This window comes from Xenia sp. Carnegie-2017, unplaced genomic scaffold (assembly GCF_021976095.1).
Source record: "Xenia sp. Carnegie-2017 unplaced genomic scaffold, XeniaSp_v1 HiC_scaffold_25, whole genome shotgun sequence".
Classification (NCBI taxonomy): Eukaryota; Metazoa; Cnidaria; class Anthozoa; order Malacalcyonacea; family Xeniidae; genus Xenia; species Xenia sp. Carnegie-2017.
In genome coordinates this window covers 2,281,543-2,295,893 of record NW_025813488.1, presented here as the reverse complement: position 1 = coordinate 2,295,893, position 14,351 = coordinate 2,281,543, and the positions used below count along the sequence as shown (strand labels likewise).

The 14,351-nt window shown below is 37.3% G+C and overlaps 1 protein-coding gene and 1 long non-coding RNA gene across 2 annotated transcripts; one reads left to right on the top strand and one right to left on the bottom strand.

The window, feature by feature from the left end:
* Positions 1-887: 887 nt before the first annotated feature.
* LOC124453220 lies at positions 888-2,278 on the top strand. The gene is made up of 3 exons (XR_006951021.1): positions 888-1,017; positions 1,385-1,428; positions 2,220-2,278. It is a non-coding gene; the product is annotated as an uncharacterized LOC124453220 (long non-coding RNA).
* A 1,681-nt stretch (positions 2,279-3,959) lies between these two features.
* Positions 3,960-13,896, bottom strand: LOC124453216 (cilia- and flagella-associated protein 70-like). The gene is made up of 30 exons (XM_047003987.1): positions 13,740-13,896; positions 13,410-13,599; positions 13,198-13,296; positions 12,950-13,038; positions 12,523-12,587; positions 12,329-12,440; positions 11,531-11,736; positions 11,344-11,392; positions 11,163-11,257; positions 10,165-10,525; positions 9,964-10,029; positions 9,800-9,891; positions 9,482-9,542; positions 9,313-9,374; positions 7,934-7,993; positions 7,773-7,839; positions 7,566-7,697; positions 7,394-7,477; positions 7,270-7,311; positions 7,119-7,199; positions 6,928-6,980; positions 6,711-6,826; positions 6,339-6,446; positions 6,000-6,241; positions 5,533-5,679; positions 5,294-5,455; positions 5,106-5,195; positions 4,678-4,779; positions 4,374-4,421; positions 3,960-4,302 (listed from the first exon to the last, which is right to left on the bottom strand). Exons 1-30 carry the CDS (start codon positions 13,806-13,808, stop codon positions 4,219-4,221), a joined length of 3,234 nt encoding a protein of 1,077 aa, XP_046859943.1. The 5' UTR covers positions 13,809-13,896; the 3' UTR covers positions 3,960-4,218.
* Between the last annotated feature and the right edge of the window lie 455 nt (positions 13,897-14,351).

The window sequence follows — 14,351 nt, the reverse complement described above, 5'->3', positions numbered from 1 at the left end:
GTTTTTTCGTTCATCTTGCCCGCGTCCTTATATAATTAACGTACAATGTGCACTCTGAAATACATGTAAAACCGAACCTTTATTTGTCGATCATAAACAATATTTTTAATTTCCGTGTAAGATGTTCCGAGACATACTTAATCTCGTTTTACTTCAGGCAAATCATAAAACAAGATGGCCTTCGTTTGTTGTGGTCAATGCTAAAGAGTTCTAATAAAAAGGTCTTTGTTTTACGGCTTATTCAATTGGGTTTTACTGTTGTATATAGAACGCTCCAGCAACTTAGAAATTTTTTTGTCAGGTTGTAGCAACGGGCGCTGTTTCCTTGGCTTCAGTATGTTCCAAACCGGAGGTAAATGCTTCAAGTTGTTCTACGTTGCGAGCTTTTTTTACCGTGACAATCCATTTACATAGGTCGCTTTGCCCGCTGTGTCCAGGTTAACTTTAACATCAACTGGAATGACAATTCAAGCGGTGTTTGTTTGTGTGTGGGGGGGGGGAGGGGTGTTAAAGGCGAGGTTTGGCAGTCATGAAGGTAGTCCTTTCTTGTTTAAAAAAAGCAACGAAAGTTATTGCGTTTTTCGTTGTCTTTTTTTATGCATTTCCACGAAAGATATTCAGGCATTGAAAAGTCTTACAGTTTATAAATCATACACGTTTGACTAGTTTTCTGTTTCGACTGGTTTTATCCTCCATTTACAATATAGGAATCGGCCATTGCTGTCCGTTCTATCGTTGGTGGCTTAGAGCTTTTGATGACACTCTTGTATCATACCACTCTGGATGAAACAAACGTATGTCAATTGTCATTTTGACATGTCAAGGATAAATGCTCAGACGTGAAAGTTTATTTTTTTTCAGCTTTTGGTATGTTTATGTCAGGTGACGATGAGCATCGCTGCTGATGCGGAGAATCGGTCGATTTTGATCGATTATGAACTTATTCCTGTCCTACTTAGGTTGTTCGAGTCGGTAAGATGCGTCTTGTGAAGAAATTTCTCGTCATTTTTTCATGTGGTGAGCCCGCATTCATATCAATATCGAATGCGGTTGTTATGAAGCGTTGTCGGAACGATGTTTCGTTTCTGTAACATTCCAACATAGAAATGAGAGACTTCCGTGTACCGTTGAAATTTTAAAGCCCGAAGTTTTCTTCATCATTCTCATCAAAAATGAACATTTCTCTAAAGCAACTTTGTTCGACATTTATTCCATCAGAACTTGTCAAGCGTCGTCACCTCAAAGTTGCAGTTTCGTGTGACATCGTGCATCGCGATTCGTTGAACATAACACATTGCAAGCCAATCAGAACCCCTGATAACAATGTTCGTTATGCGTCTTGATGTCATACATACTACAAACGCCATTTTTTTTCTTTTCGAAGGAGGACGAAGCTCTTCAGTACTACGTTACCTGTTTGGTTCAAAGGTAGATATGAAAGTGAACGTTCTTTTGTCATTTCTTTCTTTCTCCGCAATGAGCATGACCGAGTTTGTCACGAGAGGAGAGATTTGTTGTCACGAGAGGAGAGATTAGTTGGATATCATAAATTGGGGAAACTATGATTTCTGTTAAATTGTTAGAAGAAAATGTTTGAGCGCTATTTCGATTTACACATATATTGCATGCCATTTACTTTACATTTCTCTATGGTCTCTACCGCTTTACAAATAACGTTTGTGCCATGAAAATTGTGAAGTTATTAAAATGCTTTTGTAAAAGAATTCAAAAGATATTAACGTCATTAGGACCCGAGATACTGCTTCAAAGGAATAGTCGTTTTGCTCCCATGTTTCATAGAAAGATATAAAACCGTTGCCTTCAAAATGTTCACAACGTGCCTCATAAATTGTAGGAATGAATTTGCTAGCCTTTCATCATGAATTGACATCTTAATGAGCCCCAAAATACAGTTGGAAATAAAGCCAGACCGATCTGCTTTAGAAATCATTTTTAAGATGAACGGGAAATTTTGCCGGACAAAACACATTTTGAAAGACAAAATTTATGTCAGAGACAAAAAGTTTATACCAGGGAAATAAGTAATATCGAACAGAAAAGGTTTTATCCGGAAAAAGATGTTATATGAGAGACAAAAACGATCTTCCTTTTATCATATATTATTTTAGGGATTATAGAGGTATAGGTATTCAAAAAATAGTATGCTTTGAAAGCTGTTGTCTGTGTACATGTTTACTAAAACAGTTTTTTTCATTAAGGTGTTGCGCATCCTTAAAGGAGAGAGGAGTTTTGACGCGTTGTGTTTCATTCTTGATACGAAAACTTCACAAGGAACACGAAGATCATACGCGGTGCGCATCCATTTGCGCACTAAACGAGCTGTCACGTGATCAAGAGAATTGCGTCTTCCTTCGATCCAGCAAGACAACTAAGGTGCATCGACGTGAATTTGAACCATTCTCATTCTGTTCTTTGTATCATTCGAATTCAAATCGTTATAAGAGATGGTTTTCATGTTTGGAATATTACTGTTTAGATCCTAATCAATCTGCTATCATCAAGTAATGAGAAGATTCAAGAGGCAGCCGCTGAATGCCTGTGCAATATCAGGAAATCATTTCAATAACAATGAGGTGAGGGACGTTTTTTCTTATTTTCACAGTTCGGGTGTCCCAACGATTTAATAAGCTTTCCATGCGCCGTGTTTATTATGACCAGCGGTCGTCTGACGTCTACGAAAATCGTTTATTTGCCTTTCGTTGAAAGCCAAACTCAACTCTAAATAAACGTTTGGCCGTACGAAATTTAAAATATGATTTGTTAAAGACTTTGTGAGATTGAAGTTTTTCAATACAACGGAACTGGGTAACCATTAGGTTACCATTAAATTACCTAATTTATTAAAAATGTTGACAAATAAAAACTGTGAAAATTTCCCCGAAGCTCCCTTCGAATGTTCCATTTGCGTTTTTGCGGCGTCAATTTTGCCAAGCGCGTCGTCAAATGTTCGTCCATTTCTTGCAGCCGTCCGTTTTTATTTTCTTCACATCTCGCTGAAAGTCTACAAGTCTTCCGTTTGCAATCACAAGAAGACTATTACTTACATCCGTCTTGTAGAAGTTTCTCTCCGTACATTTTTTTACTCTCCTTACTGTGCGTTTTTGTGTTTGTGCCGTTTTAGTAGATGCTTGCTGACCGCCACGTATCGTGGGCGCTTTACTCTTGTTCGCCATCTTGACGGCCTGGGCGTTTAATGTGTCTTTAAATGAACCACTGAAATCAACGAAGTAGTTTGTTGTCGCTCCTAGAGTACGAGGCAGACTATGGAAAAGTGATATTTCGCCTTTTCCATTCATCGATTTGTCTTTCGTACCATATTTTCGTTTTTTCGTCAAGTCTTGAAATGACGACTTCTCGCATTCGTTTGCTAAGCGCGGTAAACGCGCCTCCGCGCTCAATTCGTCGATGTCGTAGTATCCCACGATACCTAGCGTTTTTTCCTCAACGAGAGATGATGATTTTTCATCGTCGAGAGGAGTACAGGTCTTTACTTTGTACCTTAGCTGCTTATTTTTCCTGTTTTGAGTTGAGCTTGCAACGACAGTTTCACGTTGAGATGTAATCGGTCGCGATGTAGATTTTGGTGTCGTTGGAAGCGCGGAGGAATAAGAAATTGTGATCTGAACGGAGATCATCGTCACTTCGACGAAGAGAAATCCTTCGGGAGGCTATTGTTTCGTCAAACGAAGTATGCGCGACTGAAATTTACGCTTGTATCGTTGAAATACTTTTAAATTATAGAACATTAATCAAATCTATCGAATATAACTCCTATCGTATCGTCGTTTCATCACTTCTACCGTCGAAGCAATTGATATGAATTAGTAAAAAAGCTGTCCGTTTTGACCAGGTGGTTTTAAAATAGCCTGTAATTGCCAATAGTGTTTCGTACTATGTTTGCAGATGCGTCATGCAATGAATAATTAAAGAGCAAAGCGTTTAATTTGTTTTGAAATGTAATTTAAGCGTGCCGTTTTAAAAAAAAAATTTGCTGCGCATATTACGTTTTTTTAGATGGCACCTCTTACTGAGCAACTATAAAATTCACATAAATTTCGTCTTTATTTAAAAATTTAATGGATAAAAACAACTTTTTAAAATAATTATAACAGTCTAACGTAAAATAAACCTCTCGCTTCATTTTCTAATTTGAAATGTAGAGATATATAAGTCCTTTTCTCGCTCATTTCGAAAACTTTATGCAACTGTTGGATTACCAAAGCCGACTTTTTCTTGCATTGCATGTAACTCGCTCAAAAGTTCTTCGTTTTGGAGTTTCAACTGAAGATCAAATTTAAAGATCAGTTTGGGAGAAAATGTTCTCGTATACTTGTCTGTATATGTACACTCACCTTAATGGCATACTTATACGATTGCTCAGCTTCAAGTTTTCTTCCCGTCTGTTCAAATGAAAAAATGTTCAAGTGAAATGGCTAGATGGGGGCAAGGACGGCAAAATGGTGGGCAGCCTGCAAATAAATGCTCTGCAGTGATAAAGGTTTTGTATGTAACAAGTTGATCGTTCTGTAAGAGTTTTTGAGAGCGTAGGGGAGAGTCTCAATTATTGAATAGGCTTCCACTACCCCCTCCCTCCCCTCCCTACTCCCCCCCATTGGTGTTTTAAAAGTAAAGGAAGTCGTAGTCGCGTTGATATACCTTTAAACATAGCAAGGAGAGATAGCCCCAAATCTCGGCATCCGTATTGTTAAGAATGTTTGCTTCAGCTAAAGCATCTTCTGCCTCGTTTAGTAAATCCAACTGTGAAAGAATAAGACAAAAATGTCTTATACTCTATAACTGTCACTCTATTCTCGATAATATTTAAACCGAGGAAAGACATGACCTAGCGTGGAGCGAGACGTCAGAAAGATAATATTTAAACTGAGGAAAGACATGACCTAGCGTGGAGCGAGACGTCAGAAAGATAATATTTAAACAGAGGAAAGACATGACCTAGCGTGGAGCGAGACGTCAGAAAGATAATATTTAAACTGAGGAAAGACATGACCTAGCGTGGAGCGAGACGTCAGAAAGATAATATTTAAACTGAGGAAAGACATGACCTAGCGTGGAGCGAGAATTACCTCATAACAAGATATACCCACACCGAGCCACGAACATGGCGAAGGGCTTCGTTGACATGCCATTAAGAAGTGCTTTTTTGCCAGGACAAACTAAAGACAAACATATTGCAGTTAATAACGATTTCTGAGATCTTTCCGTTCTTCCGAAAGAATTTTGTTAGAAATCTTTGATAAAAGTCTTTGCAAACCTTTCTTTCTTTTAAGTATATGCTTGCCAATCTAATGTAAACGGTATGAATGTCTGTGGGCTCATCAATGTATGCCAGCGCCCTTTCGTAGCACATACAAGCTTTATCCATCCTGTGGGTGAGATAGTTGACATGTCCCAACAAAGACCAGGCGTTTGAACTCTGTAACATAGATTACGTCATCGCAGTTATTCGTGGGCAACACTTGATTTATAGTATTCAATGAAAACAACGCTTACCTTATGGTCAAGCTTCAGAGCTTCATTTAAATCAGCTTCGGCTTCATCATAATTCCTGTTTTGAGCATGCAATCTTGCCAGTAAAGTGTAATATAAGGCTGAAGGTCCGTTGGTCAGTAGTTCGTGAGCAAGAGAACTTTCAGCTAGCTGCATAAGACAAACAGAAAATGATTCAGCATCATACTAAAGTCTGCATTTCTGCTTCAGGTTGCAGTCCCTATCGGTTTTTCTACTGCTGCTCATTTTCTCCATTGAGGAGAGTGAAAATAACCTCTGTTACAAGGACAGCTGGACGCTACCCTTGATAGCTGTTGTACAGAGAGTTTTACAGCGTACTGTACATGGAGATCGTCCATATTCTAACTACTAGGAGAAAGCGAATTTCTTTCACAGAAATGAACCAGCTTGCTGCATGCCATTGCCTAGTATTTGATTATTGCAAATACTCTCTTTCAATGGTGACTTACCATTGTCGCATTGACATTCAGAAGAAAGACAGCGGTCTGTAGGAATATACTTCTTGGTGGTGCCGGTGGTGGGACTATGACCTCACGAGAAGTGACGATCTCATCGCGTTTTGCATCCACCGCAATGTGTTCTGTTGTCTGTGTATTTGAAGCGTTCTTTGGTATCTTAGAGGTTGAATTTCGTTGTTTCCTACCATTTGTATCATCGAGGCTCGCCCGTCGAGATGAGGGGTTTTTTACAACTGTGCAACAACGTAAAGCGAATTAAGAACTCTTGAAAAGTTGGTTTGGTGAAATATACACGTCTTCGAAAAGTTCGATCATGTCGACATATATTACCTAAAACTGGCATCGTATTTCTTGGAAGAGAGACCGTATTCGCTCTTGTCGCTTCGTGAAATGCTCTTTCGGCCCCAATGTCATTTTGAAAACTGTCGTAGAACAATCCTAGAAAAAATATAGACGAGAAAAATGGATGAAATGTCAAGGTAGTATGTTCGTCGTTTTTTCTTATGTATAGCAATCTATCCAAAAGAATGTATTCATCTTTTATATCCACATCATATTCTTCTAACGATTTAATGTACAGCCCTTTCCTTTCGTAACATTTTCATCCCTAAGCAGGGTCCTTGTTATGTGCGGTTTTCCAAACGACTTCATGAAATGTGGGTTATAGTGAGTTGCCCGCGATTTTTCCTAAAATTTTCTTACCCAGTGTCGTCCACGCAATTACACTTTTCTCATTCTGACAAGTAGCTGCTTCGAAGAAAGTTTCTGCCTCTTCGTACTTCTGTGTCATCAACGAGACGCAGCCGTTGAGCAGAAGGCTGTAAATAATTGACGACATCATTGGATTTCGTTTTCTTGCGCGAAGTCAGTAAAAATAGTTTGAAAAAGAATAGTATTTTTATTTAATACAGTTATTTACCCTTTAAAATGCTTCTGATTTAAGGATATTACTTCCCTGAAGCATTCTTCAGCCTAAAATAATCAAAACATGTAGTTGAACATTGTTTCTGCGTATCTTACAAAATTGAATCCACGTGAAAGCCTTCTAAAGTAGAGAACAACGGAGTTTGGTTTCTTCAGGCTTTTTCTCAACCGCTATACTTCAATTACCTTGGAAACGTCTCGAATTAAGAGACAATAAGCGCCATAATCAAACCAACAGTCCGGATCATTTTGGTTCTTTCCTAATCTCTGTTAACAAAACAAACAGCGGGAATTTTGATTTCAAAAAAGTTCACATGTTAAAGCGCTTCTCGATTACCTCTTTGTAATACTTTGCAGCCAGTTCGTAATCTTCCTTGACCTGAAAAACGAAGCGGTTGATAAAAGATGTGTGAAAAAAAGAAATAAAAATTACGTTTCCTAATAATATACGATAGGCGAACCTCAGCTTCTTGTGCAAAGTGCTTCAACATCTCATTGTCCGCCATTGACGTTGGAATTTCCGTTTTCTCGTCCACAGATAAAGCCTTAAAAAAGATTATGATTAGTAGCGATTATGTGGAAACAATAATCTCGGGGTGATTTTCCCAATTTGAGTTTATCAAGTTGGGTTACCTTGTTGAGTCCTTTGTGCATTTCGTCTACGAGGAAGACGTAAAGATCGCTGAGAAATGATTGAAGTTCTTCTTGATTCGTGAACGATGTTGTGTGAAAATATTTCTCCCGTACGATTTTAATCACCGCATTCTAGGCGAGAAAAATTGCTGGTGCGATGATTTTCACACGAAAACTTCCATCTTCGTTTGAAAGAAATAAAGATACCTTCATTTGCTCTTTGAAAGCAAAATATTTCCCGGTCGTGTTCAGTTCGTACAGAAACACTTTCCGCCTGAAAAACATAATCATTTCGAACATTTCAAAGCAAGGACTGCTAATAATGCAATACATGACACTCAAGTTGAAAAAATTTGTTTCATTCTCACCTGTTTTCAACGTCTTCATTTTCCTGACTAAGTGAGCCGAAGTCACCGCCGTTTAAATGTCTGCATATGGAAAAGAAAAAGAATCAATGTTATCCTTTCAAGTTGCTTGAATATTTCTTTAGAAGACAACGAAAAACACAAATGTACGAAAAAATGTATAAAAAATATAAAAAAGCAATAAAGAGTTAAATTTGAAAATAGGCGTAATAATTAAGGAGGCTCGAGAGTTGTGTCATTTAAACAACACAAGACCAAAACCCCAAATGATTTTTTGACCGTGGGAAAAAAAGACGGCACCAGACTTTTCAAGAGCAACTGAGAACTGTCGTAGAATTCGACTTTGCTATATTATATTTTGAATTTTCATATTGTTTAAAAGCGCGACAGTGACGAAAAACACGACAATTGCATCTCGTTGATATTTGGCTATGGGCAAAACTTTTCTTCTTTTTGACGGTCATAATACAATCGAAATAACGCAAGCACTTTGTGTTTTCGTTTTGAGGGATGGTAATTTTAAGTGTTCATTTTATATATTATTCTTGTCTTTCACTAGCTAATTTACGTGTTAAAAGTTAAAAAGGTTTTGAAGCCTTCAATGTGGATTGATTGCGAGTTAAGCATGCAATACCGTGTCAAAATAGTTAAAAGCTAAAAGTTTTTAAAAATAAACTATAAAGTCGATGCCTTAAATGTGGATTGACTGTGAATTAAGCATGCAATACCGTGTCAAAATAGTTAAAAGCTAAAAGTTTTTAAAAATAAACTATAAAGTCGATGCCTTAAATGTGGATTGACTGTAAGTTAAGCATGCAATACCGTGTCAAAATAGTTAAAAGCTAAAAGTTTTTAAAAATAAACTATAAAGTTGATGCCTTAAATGTGGATTGACTGTAAGTTAAGCATGCAATACCGTGTCAAAATAGTTAAAAGCTAAAAGTTTTTAAAAATAAACTATAAAGTTGATGCCTTAAATGTGGATTGACTGTAAGTTAAGCATGCAATACCGTGTCAAAATAGTTAAAAGCTAAAAGTTTTTAAAAATAAACTATAAAGTTGATGCCTTAAATGTGGATTGACTGTGAGTTAAGCATGCAATACCGTGTCAAAATAGTTAAAAGCTAAAAGTTTTTAAAAATAAACTATAAAGTTGATGCCTTAAATGTGGATTGACTGTGAGTTAAGCATGCAATACCGTGTCAAAATAGTTAAAAACTAAAAGTTTTTAAAAATAAACTATAAAGTTGATGCCTTAAATGTGGATTGACTGTGAGTTAAGCATGCAATACCGTGTCAAAATAGTTAAAAACTAAAAGTTTTTAAAAATAAACTATAAAGTTGATGCCTTAAATGTGGATTGACTGTGAGTTAAGCAATACCGAAATTCATTGAGCAGAAGATTAGCGACATTGACGATTTGATTGTGATAGTTTTCAATAGCCTAAAAGAAATAAAAAATGCAAATGAAAAGTCTAGCCAAAAATATAGCCACTTTAGATATAAGAACGATGTAATTTATTTTTTGATCAAATGAACTCAGATGCAAACCTTTTTTGCACCGCCGCTTTTCTTGCTGAAGATCGCTCTTGGTGGTATGATTTCGGCCACTCTATGAAAAAAATATGGATGTTAGAAAAAATATTTATTCGTCAATAAGTCATTAGAAAAATATTTGCTCATCAATCAGTCATAAATCACTGACCGTTATTCCGCTACGAAATAGTATGTACAAAAATATAAGATGCTTTGCAAAATCATACGGGGATAAAAGGGACCTTATCGTGACGTCACATTTTGCAAGGTCTTCTGGGTAAAAAGGACCTTACAAATGCCCGCTTGAAGAGGTTTCGAACTTTTTTTCCTCACTTTTTTGCGAGTGCCGAAGGTGGTTTTCTTGCTACCAGTGGCTTGTCTAGTTCAATTTTTATGGTGATAAACGTCCGCGCTTCATTGTATTGCTGTAAACAAAATGCAAAATGGTGTTAAAGGAGTTAGGTAGCATGTGGGCATCGTAATCAATCCTGAGATACTTGGCTTTCGGGGTCCGCGATGTCGCCTTCTGAATTCGGTTCTGCTTTAAGTGCTGCCATAGACTGCTAAATATAGAAAAAAATGGACAAGTCATGCGCTTGAACAGTTGTAGGGGAATTTTGAGTAATTTTCTTAACCTAGGGCACCCTTTTTTCCCTCCGAAGTACACGATTTGATGTTAAGAAATGATGTAAACGAACCTTAACTTTCGTATCTTTAGTAATCATCTTACTTCCGACATTTTTTACGGAGACTGACGGCGTGTTCCGATTTAACGCACCGGGCATTTGTTCACTGTCATCGTTCACGTTTGCTTTGCGTTTTGTTCTCTCTAGCACCTCGTTCTCGATGTATGGTCGAACAAGATACGCTCCTTGGATCATTTTGATCCCGGGATACAACAATGGCGCCATGTTTACGTAGGCAACGCCATGAAACGATATGCTTGGCTCTTCATCTGTGGACTGTTGCTTACCGGCCCTTGTTTTAACCGTCGCTGTTGTCGGTTGGCGAGTGATTTCCACCGGCCATATGCGGTTATTGGCTATTTTCTTTTGAAAACTAATCAACAAAAGGCGATTAAGATCATGAGAGTGAAATTTTAAGACCGTAGCCTAATTTCTTGCCATCTTCTCTCGCTCGGTAATTTGGTAGATTTTACAAGAGAAAGAATGCAGTTTAGGATTGAGATATTGACTACAAGTTTCTAAATGTAGATCGTCCAGGTTGGTATAGTCCTGAGAAGGTCTGTTTTTGTTGTTGTTGACTGACGTTTCGACAACCTTAGCGGTAGTCATCTTCAGAGTCAAAAGGTTCACATTTGACTCTGAAGATGACTAACGCTAAGGTTGTCAAAACGTCAGTCAACAACAACAAAAACAGTCCTTCTCAGGACTATACCAACCTGGACGATCTACATCTACAAACATGTAACGATACTCCCGGGTTCAAACCATTTACTATATTGACTACAAAGTAAACATTTTTGATAAACTAGGTGCGCACCTCCCCAGCGTTACGATGTTCATAAATGCAAACACTCGTACCTAAATGAAGCGTCCAACGAAAGGAAACACCTCCCCACAGCGTTACGATGTTCATAAATGCAAACACTCGTACCTAAATGAAGCGTCCAACGAAAGGAAACACCTCCCCTCCCCCCCAGCGTTACGATGTTCATAAATGCAAACACTCGTACCTAAGTGAAGCGTCCAACGAAAGGAAACACCTTCGTTCCGAGTTCCATGTTACACGTGGTTTTTCAAACTGGGCATTCCGTCTGAAGTTGAGATCCTGGGAAATGGCGAAGAAGAAGAATGAATGTTGTGATGAGTGTCAACTTGAATTTTCAGCATCTTGATGAGCGTATTGTCGCTTACATCTTGCAAGTCGCCTTGTTCCTCATCCGGGAATGCATGGTCTACGTAACTAAAATAAAATAAAATCCTTTTCACGGCAAGCAATTCACCATCATTTCCTTCGAACGCGTTCAGAGACTCTTTTTGGCAAAATGATTTTTAACACCGGGAAGCAGCAGTCGAGATCGAAGATAAAATTTTCAAAAACCTTTCGTCAATGAACAAGTCCACTCCCGATGTTGACGGTCCAACGCTCCACTTCCTCTTCTGATTTGCTTCCTGAAGTGATTGGACGAAAGCGTCTTGCTTGAGAGTAGAACTTGAACAACATGTTTTGAATGAAAAAAAATAATTCGATACCTTATCGCTTGCTGCTCGCAACAAACCATTGGGAATGACAACGATGTTTTCTTTCTGTCATAAAATAGAACAAATATACGCAACTTACGCATATAGATGTGGATGACGCAAGCGGAAATAATATTTAATCAGACATATTCACTAGATAACGTTATCGGTTGGATAGCAAAAATTTTCAAACTTGTAAAAAAGGTATTAATGTTTTCTCACGACAAAGACATTTCGTAATCTTCGAAACCATGTTTTATTTCAGTGATTGCTCAGTTCGAATCTTATATTATTTGCTATTTTGCTTTTTAAAAGTTTTATAAAAGTTTAAAAAAAATTGCTATCCAATGGATAACGCTATCCAGGCTTCGTGCAACCGGCCCCAGTCCATGTTGAATAATCGCGGCAATGAAACCGTTCAAATCAATTTTCAATGAAACCGTTATCGCCCAATCAATTAAGGAGTCGGAAAAGAAAGAACTAGGAGTCAGTAATGGACTTGTTTATCGAATAAAAGCGTTAATTTTTCCAATTTATTTCTATTCCTGCTAAATATGTGCCGGAAATCACGAGATTTTGCTACATGGCCATTTTTTATTTAAAGAATTTGTCCTATATGTCAAATGCGCATTTTCAATGTGAAAAAAATGATGCATACCTGCGCAGTAATAGGAATGGGCAAACTTATGCAATAGTTATATGATTGGGTTCCACTCGACCAGGAGTCTGGTACTGAATATGCACTGTCCATTTGAAAGGTCAATATATTGCTGGGGAACGTAAAGATAAAGGGAATCAAGATTTCATTAGTATGACATTTTATGTAATGAACCTCTACTATATCAAGGATACCTTTCATTCAACTCGTGAGTTGTCAACAAAGGTTCATTGACTGAGATGCTCACTTCAAGCTCGGGCTGGAAATAAAATGATACGAAATGAGAAATGTGTCAAATGGATCTTAATGATATGTACAAAATTATTATTGTAATGAGCAGGAAACGTTTGCTCCAACAATATCGACTTACGTCTTGTTCAGCAAGATTTCTGTTAATTTAATTTGCTAATCTATATTTTGTAACATATTTCAGAATATATATTTACAGGCTGCTAACTAGGAAGGATGCCACAGATTTTTTTATGCGTAGACTCAACATAATTGCATGCTGAGATTGATTAATGTGTTAAAGGTTAGAACCCAATTTTCATATTGTTTGATAAATGCCTATAAACACATCTTAACAAAATTTTGATTTTCATTAATTCAAAGTCAGTTAACCTGATCTGCTTCAGTTGTCACTAACTCTGCAAACACTTGCGTTTGAACCAAAGAAGTTAGTGGCTTTGTAACTGTGAATGCCTTTGATCCTAAGTGTAAACAAAAAAATTCATTCGCCAGCAAGAAATTGGATAAGCTTGTTGATCGTATGAAGATAGTCGTACATGGGCTAGCATAGTTTAAAATAACTTTCGTAGCACAACAAAACATTCAGACAGGCTAGTTTACTAGGTTTTCATAAAACTGACCTTTCAATAGAGGCAGAAGATCGATACAACATTGACCCAAGGCAAGCGTCTTTTCTTCTTTCGACTTCTTATCTTTGGGTAGTACTTCTGCTACAATAACTATATGAAGAAATATTGCCTGGGTTAAAGTTTTCAATTCATGATCAACAACAAATCACTTTATAAACTTTGCAATACTCGACAGTAGCTAAACGCTGATACATGCTACTAACCAACAATTGGTTTCTGACAAATGCCATCAAGAGAATATGGATCGTCAAAGGTGCAATCTAAAGTTATCATGTACTTGTACTCCGTCATCTTTGTTTCCTTGTTTGTTTCCACCTTACCAGACTCCCCGAGGAATGTCTGACCAAATTCTACCCTTACAAGCGAAGTACACGCTTCCCCTTTGGTACCACGCTAAAAATTCCCATGTGAATTGTAAGCAAAATCATTTTGATGTCAAGAAATAGTTTATAAAAGAAGTATTACTGAGGAGAGGGAAATATTGAAGAATAGAATTTTTCATCATATGTACAAGGGAAATATTTGTTGCTCACCAAGTTCGTGCATTTTGAAATTATTATTTTAATTGCTCTAGTTGGCTTTTTATCGCCCTCGTCAGACATTTTTCTCGTTGCAATTCTTCGAGAATCAACTTTTCCTTTTAGTCTTTATTGTACGCCATATTGATTACATGTTTTGTTGCTAGGAAACCAATGTGGCAACGAGCTATGGCAACCAACCATAGCAACGCAACGACACCAGTTGTTATTTGGAGAAATAAACTATGGAAAGTGAACTTAATAGTTTCATTGAAGACACCCGGGTTCAAGTACAAAAAGCTGTAATTAAATGAAAATAACAGTGAATATAAATAGAGTTTTAATGACATTAATTATTTGGTATTTATCATTCTGACTGAATGCATGTGCAGTGCAGTAGCCATTAGAGATCAGTGGAAATTTTAAAAAAAACCGCGAAAAAGTGTCGCGTCAAATTTACCGAATTGTATGGTGACATTGAAGTTGCAAACACGTGCCGAGAAAAGGATGGATTTTTTTTCTTTTCGCAGCAGCAGACGTCATTTTAAATTTGCCAAAGTAAGTGAAACGTGCATTTTCTTGTGTATTGTTTACTTTTAAGAGTGTACAAAAACTAAATAAAGTCTT

Bases quoted from the DNA above. Each gene is read 5' to 3' on its own strand.
- LOC124453216 (XM_047003987.1), bottom strand. From the start codon at position 13,808: ATGTCTGACGAGGGCGATAAAAAGCCAACTAGAGCAATTAAAATAATA. The intron at 13,600-13,739 runs GTGAGCAACAAA...GGGAATTTTTAG, and splicing joins TTTCAAAATGCACGAACTTG to CGTGGTACCAAAGGGGAAGC. The intron at 9,543-9,799 runs GTGAGGAAAAAA...TTTTTTTCATAG, and splicing joins CCTTCGGCACTCGCAAAAAA to AGTGGCCGAAATCATACCAC.